General features: G+C 42.6%; 1 protein-coding gene across 1 annotated transcript in view; it reads right to left on the reverse strand.

Annotated features, from left to right (window-relative positions):
- Positions 1-470: 470 nt before the first annotated feature.
- galnt13 (polypeptide N-acetylgalactosaminyltransferase 13) overlaps positions 471-17,927 on the reverse strand; it is a 177,450-nt gene continuing 159,993 nt past the window's right edge. The window contains exon 12 of the mRNA XM_078403868.1: positions 471-1,913. Within this exon, the coding sequence (XP_078259994.1) occupies positions 1,773-1,913 (141 nt within the window). The 3' untranslated portion in view covers positions 471-1,772. The remainder of the gene's footprint in view (positions 1,914-17,927) is intronic.

A 17,927-nucleotide genomic window follows, 5' to 3' on the forward strand; every position in this document is an offset into this window, starting at 1 on the left:
GGTAGAGGGAGGGTGAGTGGGGTGGGAGGTAGAGGGAGGGTGAGTGTGTGGCAGGGTAGAGGGAGGGTGAGTGGGGTGGGAGATAGAGGGAGGGTGAGTGGGGTGGGAGGTAGAGGGAGGGTGAGTGGGGTGGGAGGTAGAGGGTGAGTGGGGTGGGAGGTAGAGGGTGAGTGGGGTGGGAGGTAGAGGGTGAGTGGGGTGGGAGGTAGAGGGAGGGTGAATGGGGTGGGAGGGAGAGCAGGAGGGTGAGTAGGGTGGGAGGTAGAGGGAGGGTGAGTGGGTGGCAGGGTAGAGGGAGGGTGAGTGAGGTGGGAGGGAGAGTGGAAGGTGAGAAGGGGAACACAGTGATTGAAAGATCAGAACTGATTCCAATCTACAAAAATAATGCTGTTGATTTCTACCACAATTACATAAATGTTAAAAAGTAAAATTGTTGTTTGATTTTCCATAAAATTTAATTTCTACAAAAATGTACAAATAGCTTAATTTACAGCAAAGTATACAATCACAGCATCTCAAGGATATTCTTGAAGAAACAACAGCATACATCTTATGGATATTGGTCAGGCTTTACTGTTTATAATGTGGTGTGGAATTAATTGGTCTTCCGCATGGAGCTTGAAGCAGCATTATTGCTTTCAGCCAAACTCGAAACAAAGACGTGGCTGGTTAATGTTCCAAACGAGGCATCAAACAAAATAAGTAAAGGATGATTTTACTGAATTGCTATTTCTAATAAATGTGACTTAAAATATCTACAGCATTTTTGACCCATCAGTATTCACTTTTATTACATACTTTATTAATCTAAAATTCTTAGATTTATTTAAAAACTGTAAATTAAAAGCAAAAATTGTTAAATACTAACATTTACATCATCTAAACAGGGATTCCATTAAAAAATATAAAGCTGTTAATAATACGTTCTGATATTTTCTTATCCAATAATCTATGCTGTGATTTTTGAATTTTCTCACTGAGTAGTGACTGATATTTAAATGGTATTTAGATGCAAATAGAATTGTTTTCTATACTGTCATGAATATGAGCACTGGTTTCTAAGTTGTTTCAATATATTTATTCACCAAAAACATGGTTGTATTTCTTGATAATCAGTAGTGACATTAAATCAGTTACAGAAACTAAGGTACCAAACAACATTGACTTCATTTAAGGATTGTTTCAAACATTTTGACAGTAATTAGATATTGTTTTTGATCTCAAAAATACCTTTAATTCATTTCAACAATTATTTTAAGGCATCTGACCACACAGCTATTCCCAAATGAATTTGCAATGACATTATTAGGTCAATTAATTTTCAGTGCGGTTTATTAGAAGACTGTGGATTTAGGTCAAAGGTAGACACAAAGTGCTGGAGTAACTCAGCGGGTCAGACAGCATCTCAGGAGAAAATAGGAAAGGCACTTTGTGTCTATCTTTGGTATAAACCACTATCTGCAGTTCTTGTTTTCTACATTGTGGATTTAAGTCAACTGATTCATTTGAAGTATTTTTATAGCTTGAGCAATAGCACGCATCATGCTATTTATAATGTACTTTCTCCAAAGGTAAATGCAAATTTAGTGTGGGCACATGACATGCCCAGTTGAGATATGAGTAATGCTTAATACGTTTTCAACCATTCAGTCAAAAAGCTTGCACAACTTGTTTTAGTTCACTCCAGATCATTGAGAGCCGTCAGTTCTTTATAGATATTGTATCAAAAGTAAGAATGGCAATGAAATTGATCGGTGAAGTTTCTCCCACCATTAAGTACTCAGAGTCATGTTGTGAAGCATCCACTGTTGCGATTGGACTCCACTGCAGTCCTTCATGGTGGGAACCATCTTTTCTTCCTCCGTTGGCTCATCCAGACATTGATTACTATTTACATGTCGTAGCGTAAGCCTCTGGTGGATGGAAATGGAAGGAGAAAGAAAGCAATGAGCTGAGAAAAATGTAGCATCTACATTAACAGTAAACTGAATTCATACAATGCAATTGACCCGGTCGGCTTCCTGACACTGCAAAGGTCGGGGTTGGGGGGAGGCTTAGCATTTGATACTGAATCAAAGATATTGTATAACAAACACAAGGGCTGCACAGTGGGGCAGCGGTAGAGTTGCTGCCTTACGGGGCCAGGTTCGATCCTGCAGTTTGCACATTCTTCCTGTGAATGTGTGGGTTTCCTCCGGGTGCTCTGGTTTCCTTCCACATTCCAAAGACATGCAGGTTTGGAGTTTAATTGTCTTCCGAAAATTGTCCTAATGTGTGCAGGATAGAACTAGTGTATGGGTGATCATTGGTTGGCGTGGATGCGGTGGGCCGAAGGACCTGTTTCCATGCTGTATCTCTAAAACTAAAACTTGGCCAAATGCTTGATCAAGCAGTAAGGTTTTACAAAGTGTCCAACAGGAGCATTAGAATGGCTCTGGTGGTTCAGAAGGGAGTTTCACAGTTTATATCCTAAAAAGCTGAAAGCATTGCTGTCAGTGGTGAAGCTGTTTAGAAAGAGGAACTTGTACGTTCATAACTTGTTGGAGCAGAATTAGGCCATTCGGCCAATCAAGTCTACTCTGCCATTCCATCATGGCTGATCTATTTTTCCCTCTCAACCCCATTCTTCTGCCTTCTCCCCATAATCCCTGGCACCCGTACTAAGAATCTGTTACTCTCCGCCTTAAAAATATCCTTTGACTTGGCCACGACAGCCGTCTGTGACAATGAATTCCACAGATTCACTAACCGCTGACTAAATGAATTCCTCCTCATCTTTCTAAAGGTATATCCTTTTATTCTGAGGCTATGGCCTCTGCTGCTAGATTCTCCCACTAGTGGAAACATCCTCTCCACATCCACTCAATCCAGGCCTTTCACTATTCGGTAAGTGTTAAATGAGGTCCCCCCCAATCCTTCTAAACTCCAGCGAGCACAGGCACAAAGCCATCAAACACGCATCATACGTTAACAAATCACTCCTGGGATCATTCTCCTAAACATCCTCTCGACCCAGTCCAACGTTAGCACATCCTTCTTCAGAAATGGGGCCCAAAACTGCTCACAATACTCCAAATGCGGTCTGACCAGTGCCTTCTAAAGCCTCAGTATAACATCCCTGTTTTTTTAATTCTAGTTCTCTCTAAATAAATAATAGCATTGCATTTGCCTTCCTTACTACCGATTCGACTTAATTTAAATTAATTTTTTGGGAATCCTGTACCAGCAGTCCCAAGACGTTGAACATTCATTGAGGGAGCATCGATCACTGTAAGAGGCTGGAAGAAGCTAGGCAAAGATCCTGGAGGAATTTGAAAAGTTTGATTTTTAAACCGGCTGTTGTTAGGCTGAAAGCCAATAAAAAATCAGCAATTATCAGGAAGACAGGAGAATAGAAAGTAGAATTTTGATTATCAGCTTTACTACACTTAAAATTATATTATAAAGGTTACATTTGGAACATATTTATGCGAAAGTTTCCTATACAATGGCAGATATGACATAATAATACTTAGCTGCAGTTTGAACGTGAATCTTGATTTTGTTCTCTTCTATACATTTTCTTTCACACTTTAGACATAACAGATACTGCGTGGAAACAGGCACCTCAGCCTCCCAAGTCAGCATCGACTAGCAATCACCCCATGCACTAGCACTATCCTACACACTAGGGACAAATTAGGTTTTACCGAAGCCAATCAACCTACAAACCTACAGGTCTTTGGAGTGCGGGAGGAATGTGGGGAACCCAGAGAAAACCCACGTGGTCACAGGGAGAACATACAAACTGCATACAGACAGCACCCGTAGTCAGGATCGAACCCGGATCTCTGGCGCTGTAAGGCAGCAACTCTACTGCTGCGACACTCTGCCTATGAAGTGATTTCTATTTGTTCCTTTTCATTCCAGACTTCATTACAGAAAATATATAAACATCACAACAATCGTAGGAGATGAGATGAGCACTTGCTTTGCCCTTCAATAAGATAGTAGAGGTAAGATCTTATCCTTACCTCAATCTTGACATGTATGGTCCCCATAATCCTAAAAATCTATCTCAGGCTAAGAGAGGTATAATGTCTGTTTTTTATACACACAAATATAATCAAAGAAAACTCACTTACCTTAAACATACACCCAAAGTAGAGTAACACAATTAGTGTCTACACAAAATAATTCAACATGCTAACATTTACAGGTTAAGTTCTAACACAGAACTAAGTGCCACATAACAGCAATTTCTGATATTTAGAAAACATAGAAAATAGGTGCAGGAGGAGGCCATTTGGCCCGTCGAGCCAGCACCGCCATTCATTGTGATCATGGCTGATCATTCACAATCAGAAGGCAGTGGAGGCCAATTCTCTGAATGCATTCAAGAGAGAGCTAGATAGAGCTCTTAAGGATAGCGGAGTCAGGGGGTATGGGGAGAAGGCAGGAACGGGGTACTGATTGAGAATGATCAGCCATGATCACATTGAATGGCGGTGCTGGCTCAAAGGGCCGAATGGCCTCCTCCTGCACCTATTGTCTATTGTCTATCAGTAACCTGTACCTGCCTTCTCCCCATATCCCTTGATTCCACTAGCCCCTAGAGCTCTATCTAACTCTCTTTTAAATTCATCCAGTGAATTGGCCTTCACTGCCTTCTGTGGCAGAGAAGTCCACAAATTCACAACTCTCTGGGTGAAAAAGTTTTTTCTCATCTCAGTTCTAAATGGCCTCCCCTTTATTCTTAGACTGTGGCCCCTGGTTCTGGACTCCCCCAACATTGGGAAATATTTTCCTGCCTCTAGCTTGTCCAGTCCTTTCATAATTTTATACATCTCTATAAGATCCCCTCTCATCCTTCTAAACGCCAGTGAATACAAGCCCAGTTTTACTAATCTTTCCTCATATGACAGTCCCGCCATCCGAGGGATTAACCTTGTGAACCTACACTGCACTGCCTCAATAGCAAGGACATCCTTCCTCAAATTAGGAGATCAAAACTGCACACAATACTCCAGATGTGGTCTCTCCAGGGACCTGTACAACTGCAGAAGGACCTCTTTACTCCTATATTCAAATCCTCTCACTAAGGCAGCAACTGCGGCTCACCTGCAGTCCGTTTGTCTTTTGTGTTTTTTGTTGTGTTTTTTGTTGTGTTTTTTGTCTTAATTGTGGTGTTTAGATGTGATATAGTGTTTTTTTGTGGCTGTGTACTATGTGTGAGGGGGGGATTGTAAAATTGTCTCTTCCGATCAGAGACCCGACCTTTGTTTTCTGGGTCGCATGGGGGTGCGGGCTGCATGGATATCGGAAGCTCGCAAGCCCCTGGGTGGGGGCCGACATCGGGAGCTCCGGCAGCGGCAGCATCTTCGCCCGCCTTGAATCGCTTAGCTTGGGTCAGCCCACTGCGGACCTTTCACCGTCCGGCACGGCCTGAAATAGGCCGCGAGATTTTTCTCTGCCCGGCGGGGGCTTCAATGCCGGGAGCCATGACCGCCCCGACGTGCAGCGACAGCATCTTCATCCGCCCCGAATCGCTGGGCTTGGGTCAGCCCGCTGCGGACCTTTCACCGTCCGGCGCGGCCTGGAACGTGGCAACTACAACAGCCTGACCGCGGGAGAAGACGGCAGGGGAAGAGAAAAGATATTCTGGCCTTCCTTCACAGTGAGGAGGTGACTGGAGGAGACTCACTGTGATGGATGTTTCTTTTTTTTGTTTTGTGTTGATTTGTGGTTGTGTGTGTTATTGCTTATTTTTATTGCTCTTATTGTTGGACTGTGGGTAACGGAATTTCGTCCAAAAAACTTGTTTTTGTGGATGCCAATAAAGGTTATTCTGATTCTGATTCTGATGAAGGCCAACATGCCATTAGCTTTCTTCACTGCCTGCTGCACCTGCACGCTTCCTTTCAGTGACTGGTGTACAAGGACACCCAGGTCTCGTTGCACTTCCCCTTTACCTAATCTGACACCATTGAGATAATAATCTGCCTCCTTGCTTTTGCCGCCAAAGTAGATAACCTCACATTTATCTACATTATACTTCATCTGCCATGCATCTGCCCACTCACTCAACCTGTCCAAGTTACCCTGCAACCTCCTAACATCCTCTTCGCAGTTCACACTGCCACCCAGCTTTGTGTCATCTGCAAACTTGCTAGTGTTACTTCGAAATCGATCATCTAAATCATTAATATATATTGTAAATAGTTGCGGCCCCAGCACCGAGCCTTGCGGTACTCCACTCGCCACTGCCTGCTATTCTGAAAAGGACCCTACTCTTTGTTTATTCCTACTCTTTGCTTCCTGTCTGCCAACCAATTCTCTATCCATGTCAATATCCTACCCCCAATATCATGTGTTCTAATTTTGCCCACCAATCTCCTCTGTGGGACCCTATCAAAGGCTTTCTGAAAGTCATGATACAATACATTCACTGGCTCTCCCTCATCCATTTTACTTGTTACATCCCCAAAAAATTCCAGAAGATTAGTCAAACAGGATTTCCCCTTCATAAATCCATGCTGACTTGGAACAATCCTTTTACAGCTATCCAAATGCGCCATTATTACCTCTTTAATAATTGACTCCAGCATCTTCCCCACCACCGATGTCAGGCTAACTGGTCTATAATTCCCTGTTTTCTCTCTCACTCCTTTCTTGAAAAGTGGGATAACATTAGCTACACTCCAATCCACAGGAACCGATCCTGAATCTTTAGAACATTAGAAAATTATCTCCAATGTGTCCACGATTTCTAGAGCCACCTCCTTGAGTACCCTGGAATGCAGACCATCAGGCCCTGGGGATTTATCAACCTTCAGTCCCATCAGTCTACCCAATACTATTTCTCGCCTAATGCAAATTTCTTTCAGTTCCTCTTCTCCCTAGGTCCTCCGTCGTCTAGTACATCTGGGAGATTGTCTGTGTCTTCCTTAGTAAAGACAGAACCGAAGTACCTGTTCAACTCTTCTGCCATTTCCTTGTTAGTCATAATAATTTCACCTGTTTCTGCCTTCAAGGGACCCACATTTGTCTTTACTAATCTTTTTCTCTTAACATATCCAAAGAAGCTTTTACTGTCCTTCTTTATATTCTTGGCCAGCTTACCCTCGTACTTCATCTTTTCACCCCATATTGCCCTTTTTGCTACCTTCTGTTGTCCTTTGAAAGTTTCCCAATCCTCTGGATTCCCGCTGTTCTTTGCTATGTTATACATCTTTTATTCCATCCCTAACTTCCCTTGTCAGCCACGGTTGCCTCTTGCTCCCCTTAGAATCTTTCTTCCTCTTTGGAATGAAATGATCCTGCATCCTCTGGATTATGCCCAGAAATTCCTGCCATTGCTGTTCCACCCTCATTCCTGCTAGGACCTTTTCTAGTCGACCTTGGCCAGCTCCTCTCTCATGCCTTCATAGTCCCCTTTGTTCAACTGCAACACTGACACTTCTGATTTAACCTTCTCCCTCTCAAATTGCAGATGAAAACTAATCATATTATGGTCACTACCTCCTAGCAGTTCCTTTACCTTGAGTTCCCTTATTAAATCTGGTTCATTGGACAACACTAAATCCAGAATTTCCTTCTCTCTGGTAGGCTCACGTACAAGCTGCTCTAAGAATCCATCTCGGAGGCACTCTACAAACTCCCTTTCTTGGGGTCCAGAACCAACCTGATTTTCCCAGTCTACCTGCATATTGAAATCTCCCATAACCACAGTGGCATTACTTTTGTTATATGCCAATTTTAACTCCTGCTGCAACTTACACTCTATATCCAGGCTACTGTTTGGGGCCCTGTGGATAATTCCCATTAGTGTCTTCTTACCTTTACAATTCCTAATTTCTATCCACAGCGACTCTTCATCATCAGTCTGTATGTCTCCCCTCGCAAGGGGCTGAATTTCATCCCTCACCGACAGAGCTACCCCACCTCCTCTCCCCACCTGCCTGTCCTTTCTATGGGACGATAACCCTGCATATTCAGTTCCCAGTCCCGATCATCCTGCAGCCAAGTCTCTGTAATCCCCACAATATATATTTATATGTCTTAGAATTTGTGAAGATTGCTAGACTGCAAAAAAAAAAACATTTTTTGATGCACAGTACCATTATTTTTATTTTGTTTGATGTGCTGCAGTTTGGAATGGATAGAATGGCAAAGCATCCTTTGTCTCGATGACTAGATCCTCAACTATCTTAACAAGTGTCTCTATAAAAGTATCACAAGTTCTATTCTTCTCTTCATTCAATTCACCAGATGTCTGCAATGAGGTAGTTTGGAAGATCTAGTTATCTTCATTGATTCAACCCACTCGGAAAACAAAGCTCTGTGACCATAGCATACATTTGTAGAATTAGCCCAGGTATGTATTGGGTGGGTCTTAGTTCATGGCACTCTCACCTCTAAAACTGAAAGTTATGGTTTCAAGTCTTCTTTGGCAGAATTGAGCACAAAGGAATTAAGCTGATACTGCAGTGCAGTACCGAATAGGTGCTGCGTGGTTGTAAGTTCCAGTGTAGTACTGCGTGAGTACTGTAGGGTTGGATGTTTTCATGTAGCACTGAATGCATACTTCATGGTTGGATGTTCTAGTACTGCATGAGAGCTGCATGGTTGGTCATCCTATTGTAGTACTGCATGAGTGTTGCATGGTTGTGAGTTCCAGTGTAGCACTAAACAAGTGCTGCACAGTTGGACATTTTCGTGTTGCACTGAATGTGTGCTGCATGGTTGGATGTTCTAGTGTAGTACTAAATGTGTGTTGCATGTGGGTGCATTGGTGGCCTTAAGATGCTTCTGTTTGGCCAGATAAAGGACAATGTAATTGATTATTGTGAGAGAATTTTGCTAAACTGTAACTGTTCTGCTTGCTGACATGTTTGCGAAACTAAAGATGCCATATTGTTCTTAGGAAAGCCTTGGCCGAATGATTGGAGCATTGTGTACAGATATCTGTTTCTTTGTGCGTGATGTATTTCACGTGATGATGACAATATTTAACTGCTATCTCCTTATCGGAGAATACAGCAAGTGGATTCTGCTACTCTGTATGTTAACACATAGTCATTTATCAATATTGAATAGTTAGGCACCGTTTTTGTTCATTGCAGTTTATTTTCTCTTTAGGTTTTATGGATCATTCATTATTTGGCAGCAAATTTATATGACCAATGATTTTGGATAGAAAAACCCCAATCTGTATTCTGTGTATTTTCAGCATTTTCTGTTTTATTATAGTTTGTTTGTATTTTAGTTTGGGTCATGTTTAAATTTGCTCCTCATCTGTTATCGGGGCACCTGAACATCCTGCAACAACTAGAGAGCGGTCCTGAGCTACCATCTACCTCATTGGAAACCCACTGACTATCTATGATCGGACTTTACTGGGCTTTATCTTGCACTAAACGTTATTCACGTTGTTCCCTTTATCATGTGTCTGCACACTGTGGACGGCTCGATTGTAAACACCTATTGTCTTTCCGCTGACTGGTTAGCATGCAACAAAAGCTTTTCACTGTACCTTGGTACACATGACAATAAATTAAACTAAACTATATTGACTGTAATTCTTGCCAATTAATAAGCACACAAAAGCTTTGGGTGTTAGTGTCTGACAGACATCTCCTGCTGCAAAGAAATTTCCTTCCACATCCTTTCTACCTTCTGCAGACCATTTTATTTCACTCTATGCAATATCAATCAATCAGTTTTCTCTGCAATTCTCTTTGCAACTTACTTCTTCCACCAAAGGAACATTGTAAAATATCGTTACTACCTGTATCATTCATTCTTATACTGGTCTTTCTTGGCATAAAATATGCATGGCCCCAGTAGCTCTTGGTTCACCTTGCACACACTGGTCAATTATTTATATCTATTCTGATCTTTGAGACGATTCACTACAAACATCAATGTGCTCCCTGGGGCTCATAGTCCTACCTTCAAAAGGACCACAAGGGGCCCAAAACTAATGGATATGCATAGAACATAGAGCAGCACAGCATGGGAACAGGCCCTTCGGCCCACAGTTATGCCAAGTCAAACTAATCTCTGCCTGCACATGATCCATATCCCTCCATTCCCTGCATATCCATGGTTCTCCCTGTTAAATTAATCTCTGCTTGCACGTGATCCATATCCCTCCATTGCCTGCATAACCATGTATCTGCATCACAGCATGGTTTGGGAACAGCTCCATCTCAGACCTCAAAAAATTGTAGAGAATTGCGGAGTCAGGGGGTATGGGGAGAAGGAAGGAACGGGGTACTGATTGAGAATGATCAGCCATGATCACATTGAATGGTGGTGCTGGCTCGAAGGGCCGAATGGCCTACTCCTGCACCTATTGTCTATTGTCTATTGACACAGCCCAGACCATCACGCAAACCAACCTCCCTTCCACTGACTCCATCTACACTTCACGCTGCCTCGGCAAGGCCACCAGCATAATCAAGGACCATTGTCATCCCGGTCACTCCCTCTTCTCCCCTCTCCCATCAGGCAAGAGGTACAGAAATGTGAAAACGCACACCTACAGATTCAGGGACAGTTTCTTCCCAGCTGTCATCAGGCAACTGAACCATCCTATCATCAACGAGAGAGTAGTCCTGACCTCCCATCTACCTCATTGGAGGCCCTCAGACTATCTTTAATTGGACTGTACTGGACTTTATCATGCACCTACATTTTATTCCCTTTATCCTGTATCTGTATACTGAAGACGGCTTGATTGCAAGCATGTACTCTTTGTTACACACAACAAAAAAACTTTTCACTGTACCTTGGTGCACATGACAGTAAACTAAACTAAAATCTGCCCAGAGAATTCTGTGACACAATGTAAAAAAAAACACATTTGCAGCACACATCATTGCAATGCATAATTCTACAAATTGTGGGACGAGCAAATTAAACAGTAAATAAACATTATTTTTGGGAATTGTTTTTCTACAGAGTCTTGGAAACAACAATTATTGTTGATCCAACCACCACTAAAATCGGAGGCGGGATTGAGTTTATGAACTGAATCCCCTGGGTTCAGCATAGATTATTTGGACTGGATATACTGGAGAGCTCCAGATCATTAAAATATTCAATCGTTCAGTATTTCCAGTTTGGATTGACTTTCTAGTTAACAGCATTAAAATGTAATCAATACACATCTTTTTTTTAAGCACTAGCTGATTGATTTTCAACAACTCATCTGAATGGTAAACTAAGATGAGCAAGAATAAAGATAAATCTAAGTCCTCATCATGATCCAGGTCCGACACTGCCATTGCAGAAACAAGGAACATCCAAGAGTAAAGAACAAACTGCTGGAGAGGTAGAAAGTTGTTGAATTTGATAATGATGGAATGCAACAGGAATTAAAATGGGATTAGTGTCAGACTGGAGGGAGATGTGGACTCGGTGGCTTCACTACAAAGTGCCCAACCAGTATTTTCTGTTTATACTTCAAATTTCCAGCTGTAGTTTTTTTTTCAGGTGTTAAACTAATGAGTTGTATGACAGCAGAGAGGACAGATTTAGTGGGATATGGGCCAAACTAGCTTAGATGGAGCATCTTGGTTGGCATGTTTCAGTGCTGTATAAATGCATTAAGGGAAATAAAGAGTAACTAGAGTGAGAATAGGGCCCCTCAAAGACCACCGTGGTCATCTCAGTGTGGAGACGCATTAGATGGGTGTTGGCCTCTGTAGGCACCATTTTGTGTTTATTAGCTATCTTAGCATATTATTTTGTATCCTGCTGTAATATTTTTAGACACCGGAAGATTGTCATGAGATAATACTAGGCTTATCTATATGGACTGGGAGGAGCCATGGGAGGAGCCAGAATCATGAATAAAATTCACCCAGCACTGACGTAATGCTTCAGTAACACCAGGAGCCTGCTAGACATAGGGTTTAGCAGGCCATACAAGACACACCAGGAGCTGCTAAGACATAGGGTTTTAGTAGCCATATAAGTCATGATGGAAGCCTGCTAAGATAAAAGGGTTTTTAGCAAGTCAGTAACAGGATACGAGGGAGTGACGGTGAGACTAAACAAGTAAACGACGGGAGATATACTAATCTGTTTGTATTTCTACTTCAATAGACGACTAACTAAACTGAAACGTCATGAAGATCTCTCTGTTGTTATTTGCGTCAAGAAATATCGCTCCACACGCCTTTGTCAAACGGTAAGCTTAAGGACTTTATTGGAAAGGACTAAGTTGCCGCTGCGCCCGCGATGAATATTTTGTATTACCGTGAAGGGAATCATGACGACCAGGAAACTCAAGGAAAATTAATGTGATTCTCTTTGGGGATAGTCTGTGTTTGATTCGAGGAGGTGCTGGATGTCTTAAAACATATGAGCGTAGATAAATCTCCACTGTCTGATCAGGGATATCCAAGAGCACAGTGGGAAGCTAGAGAAGAATTTGTAGGGAGTTTTATTTGGAATTTCTGCATTATTATTTGCCATGATAAGGTGCCGGGAGGTTGGAGCAGAGCTAACAAGCTGCTTTTTATTTAAGATGGGCTGCAGAGAAAAGCCAGTGAGCCTAACATCTGTGGTTGTAAGTTACTGGAGAGGATTCTGAGGGATAAGTCAGACGTACATGCATTTGGAAACATAAGGGTGGATAGCGATAGTCAACATGGCTTTGTACAGGGGAGATCATGCCTCACAAATTTGATTGTTTTTTCAGCACTAAATGATGAGGGCAGGGCGGCAGATGTAGTCAATATGGACATTGGCCTATACGGACAGCAAGGCCTTTAGTGAGGTTATGTGTGGTAAGCAGCGCTGGAAAGTCAGATCGAATGGGATCCAGGGAGAGCTAACTGATTGGATACATTTGTGTAGGATGGAACAGCAGGTGCTGGTTTACACCAAAGATAGACACAAAATGCTGGAGTAACTCAGGCAGCATCTCTGGAGATTAGGAATAGGTGACGTCTTAGGTCGAAACCTTTCTTCAGATTCAAATGCTTCGACCTGAAGTGTCACCTATTCCTTTTCTCCAGAGATACTGCCTAACCCGCCGAGTTACCTCAGCATTTTGTGTCTATCTTCGGTGGAGTCTGCAGAAGAATGGATACATAATTGGTTTGACGGTGGGGAGCAGAGCATGATGGTGTTCAATTGTTTCTTGGTCCTGAGCCTATTATTGTTTGTCATCTTTAAATGGTCCTGGTAAATTCTAAGTCAAAATCCCTCTTCCAGGATCTTGAAGATTTTGAAAAGACCACCAGGGAAAAATATGGACTATTTGGTTTTATGAAAAGAATGAGGAAAATATGCTAAACTTTTTCATTCACTTGTTAGGCCCGAATTGGAACAATGTGTTCAATTCTCAGCACCACCGTTTAGGAAGAATATTAAAGCCTGCATGTCAGTGCAGAAAGTATTTAAATGGTACAAAGAATAAACAGGTTTTTGTTATATGACAACTCTGAAAAGAGTTATCGTGTTCCCTTTAGATAAGGGAAAATAAAGTGATAATTGAATAGGTTTACGTTTGTAACTGAGTACATCAAAAGTAACTGTTTTCACTGGCAAGATATAGAAACATAGAAAATAGGTGCAGGGGTAGGCCATTCGGCCCTTCGAGCCTGCACCGCCATTCAATATGATCATGGCTGATCATCCAACTCAGTATCCCGTACCTGCCTTCTCTCCATACCCCCTGATCCCTTTAGCCACAAGGGCCACATCTAACTCCCTCTTAAATATAGCCAATGAACTGGCCTCAACTACCTTCTGTGGCAGAGAATTCCACAGATTCACCACTCTCTGTGTGAAAAAAAACTTTCTCATCTCGGTCCTAAAATGCTGGAGTGACTCAGCAGATCAGGCAGCATCTGTGGAGGGAATGAACAAGTGAAGTTTTGGGTCGGAATTACTGCAGACGCATAAGGGTCCTGATCGGAAACGTCACCTGTCCATTCCCTCCACAGATGCTGCTTGACCTGCTGAGTTCCCCCAGCACAATGTTTTTTGCTCAAGATTCCAGCTCCGGTTTCCTCCCACACTCCAATGACATGCAGGTTTGTAGGTTAATTGACTTCTGTAAGTTGTAAAAAAAAAATCCCCCTATGTGTGTAGGTGATCGCTGGTCAGGGTGGACAGTGGGCCGATGGGCCTGTTTCAATGCTTTATCTCTAAAGACTAAACTACCACTTAATAGAAACAGAAAATTCTGCAAATTCATTTTCCTTTACATAAATAACTTTAGTTTAGTGTAGAGATACAGTGTGGAAGGAGGTCATTCGGCCCACCAAGTCCTTGCTGGCAGCGATCCCCACACATTAGCTCTAATCTACACACTAGGGACAATTCACAGAAACCAATTAACCTATACACCTGTAGGTTTTTGGAATGTGGGAGGAAACCGGAGCGCCCGGAGAAAACCCACGTGGACACAGGGAGAACGTACAAACTCCGTACAGACAGCATCCGTAGTCAGGATTGAACCCAGGACTCTGACGCTGCAAGGCAGCAACTCTACCATTGCACCACTGTGCTGCCCCAACTTATTGAAGGTTTGTGCTTGGGGTGATTATGATGCTTCCAGAATCCTGGAAGAATGATAAATCCTCAATGCATCAGTTGCAAATGATATGCTTGAGGCTGATACTCAAAAAAATGGCCATGAAGATATAAAACCAAGTAATTTGAAGGGCGAGGCAAAAGGAAATCGACAAGTGGAATTTCAAACAGAATTGCATTTGACAAAAGAACCAGAATAATTATCATAAGGGCCAGTGATTGGATTCCTTATGATAGAAAACCCAAGGCACAATACATGGCAATATTGAATGCAAGAAAAACCTGCATGTATGTTTAAACAGATATACAGAGGTCGGAACTACAAGGGCTACTAAATGTCCCATAACCTTTTTCATTTATATACCATAGGGGATACTGGGAGTGGTGACAAAGTTTTGTATAGATAGATTTGAAGGAGAGATATTAAATGGCTGTTTTGCAAGGCACATTTATGATCAAAAGCCTTGTTCTATGTACTTCAATTTCAAGATACAGCACGGAAGCAGGCCCTTCGACCCACTCAGTCTGTGCCGACCAGCGATCACCTGCACACTAACACTATCCTACACACTGGGGACAATTTATAATTTTCACCAAAGCCAATTAACCTACAAACCTGTACATCTTCGGGATGTGGGAGGAAACCGGAGCACTCGGAGAAACCCCACTCGGTCACAGGGAGAACAAAACTCTTAGTCTGCGCCACCCGCGAGTGATTTCTACTACCTAACGAGACGTTGTCTAACATGGATACTTTCTGCACATAATTCAGAATATTGCACAACATAAACACAAGACAATTCTATTTAGGACTATAACTATGACTTGCTAATCAGCTAAAACACAATTTGTACAGATCATTATTAAATTATTGACCTCTACAGTTTATGGAATGTTAAGGATAATAATGTTGGGCTGTAATAAATATTCCTGAATACTTCTTGGTGACTGTAGTTCCTTAGGATCCACATGTGTGAAGGGCTGTGAGAACAGCTCTCTGAGGATGGAACATAAATCCCACTATCCAGTTTCCTAGTTGCTAAGCAAGAGTGGCTAGCTACATGAACAAGCTGGTGCTTCTGTGTGACAAGAGAGAGGTGAATAGATAGTGCATGCAGAAACACATGATCATTAAGATGCATTGCTAAACTAATGAGAATTAGACAATACAGACTTATACAATAGGCCATTTACGTATGTGTGCACATACGTAAACAATTCTGTACTCAGTCTCCTACTGCGATCAAGACAGTTTGTAATTTCCACAACATTGTACCATCATTCAAGTTTACATCGGAAACAAGCCGGCAATGGTGGCATGGTTACCCAGAAGGCCGCGTTCTGCAGGAAGTGCCCCGGACACATCCAAATGTCGCTGAGGCAGTTAATACTCTCAGTGAATTATTTCGGGCAGGGGATGGGATTGGTGATACTGACTTAAGTAAAATCTGACTTACATAAGGATTCACGAAACATAACCTGAGGGGTGCCTCTATGGGCTTAGAAGAAGTGCAAAGAACCATAAAATAGCAAATTATAATTTCCTTTGTTTACAAAGCAGTGGATAATATTTAAAATTGCAGCCCAATATTGCTAAGACAATATTTATGTTATGCAGAAATTGTGCATTGTTGTTCCCTTTAGGATTGGTGTAGCTAGATTCTGCTGGGTTAATACCAAGTCTCCGTATGAATCATTTTGGGCGATTCTATGGTGTTTGCTTATGCTTTGGTGAGAGAGGGCTCGATTGTGCAGAATTGCCCTCTACTACCATTGTTTCACCCATTGTCTTTACTTTACTTTACACTTTGGAGATACAGCATGGAAACAGGCCCTTCAGCCCACCGGGTCGGCATCGACCAGCGATCACCTCATATACTAACACTAGGGACAATTTACAATTTACCGAAACAAATTAACCCACAAACCTGCATGTCTTTTGGAATGTGGGAGGAAAGGCACCCAGAGGTTTAGTTTATTTTATTTTAGAGAGACAGAGCAGACACAGGTCTATCAGTCCATCGAGTCCTCGCCGACCAGCGATCCCTGCAAATTAGCACTATCCTACACACCTCTCAATCCTATTCTCTTGCCTTCTCCCCGTAACCGTCGACACCCTTATCATCAAGAACCTATCAATCTCTCTGCTTTAAAAACATCCAATGACTTGGCCTCCACCACAGTCTGTGGCAATGAATTCCACAAATTCACCACCCACTGCCTAAAGAAATTCCTCCTCATCTCCATTTTAAAAGTACGTCCTTTTATTCTGAGGCCGTGCCCTCTGGTCCTAGACTCTCGCACTACTGGAAACATCCTCTCCACATCCACTCCATCAAGGCCTTTCATTAATCGTTAGGTTTCAATAAGATCCCCTCTCATCCTTCTAAACATAATGTTAATAACATTCTTAGTTTTTCAACCTTTTTCTTGTGTGTAATTTTTGGCCTCATTAACTTTATCAGATTATATGTACTGCTTGGATTGTCAACTGTTTCATACATATCTTGCTTTTGTATCTGATATAATTTGGCATTGATCTGTCAAATTTTATGTATTACTAGACCAAGTGGACCCGTTGGGTCCAAACCTCTCCTGCATTGGTGCAGCACCTTCTCCTCCCCCTCTCCCCCTCCCCTCTCCCCCTCCCCTCTCCCCCCTCCCGTCACCCCCTTCCTCCCTTCCCTTCCCTTCCCCCCTCCCCCATCCCCCACCCTCCTTTCTCCCCCTTCCCTCCCCCTCCATCCTCCCCTCTACCTCTACCTCCCCCCCTCCCTCCACCCCCCTTCCTCCCCCTTCCCCTCCCCCCACTCATCCCCCTCAACCCCCCTTATCCTCCCTCCTCCCCCTCCCTCCCTCCCCCCTCCCTCCACCCCCCACCCTCTACCCCCTCCCTCCCTCCCTCCCTAGGAGATAAATTTAAACTTTGAAATGTGAATAACTTTGGCATTGATCTGTCAAATTTTATATCAAAAATATAACACCGATTTCAATGAAACTTCTTCCATTAACACCAAAGGGACGACGGTGAGTAAGGTGGGCCTAGAATTGTTGTGCAAGCGTGTACCGTTTTGGCTGTAGTTCAGCAACAAACAAACAAACAAATGAGTTTTAGTATATAGTTGTCTGTTCCACAGATCTGATGCACATTAAAACATAGGCAGTTAAAATTCAATCTCATCGAACAGGACAACAATTTTTCTGGTAAATTTGTTCTGCTGCCTTTACAAATGCATCATGAAAAGCTTCCTCAATTCAGTAGACTTTAGATTTTGGAGAGACAGTGCAGAAACAGGCCCTTCAGTCCACCGAGTCCGCGCTGACCAGCGATCCCCTACACTAGCACTATCCTACACACTTGGGACAACTTACAATTTTACCAAGGCCAA

This window comes from Rhinoraja longicauda, chromosome 8 (genome assembly GCF_053455715.1).
Source record: "Rhinoraja longicauda isolate Sanriku21f chromosome 8, sRhiLon1.1, whole genome shotgun sequence".
NCBI lineage: Eukaryota > Metazoa > Chordata > Chondrichthyes > Rajiformes > Arhynchobatidae > Rhinoraja > Rhinoraja longicauda.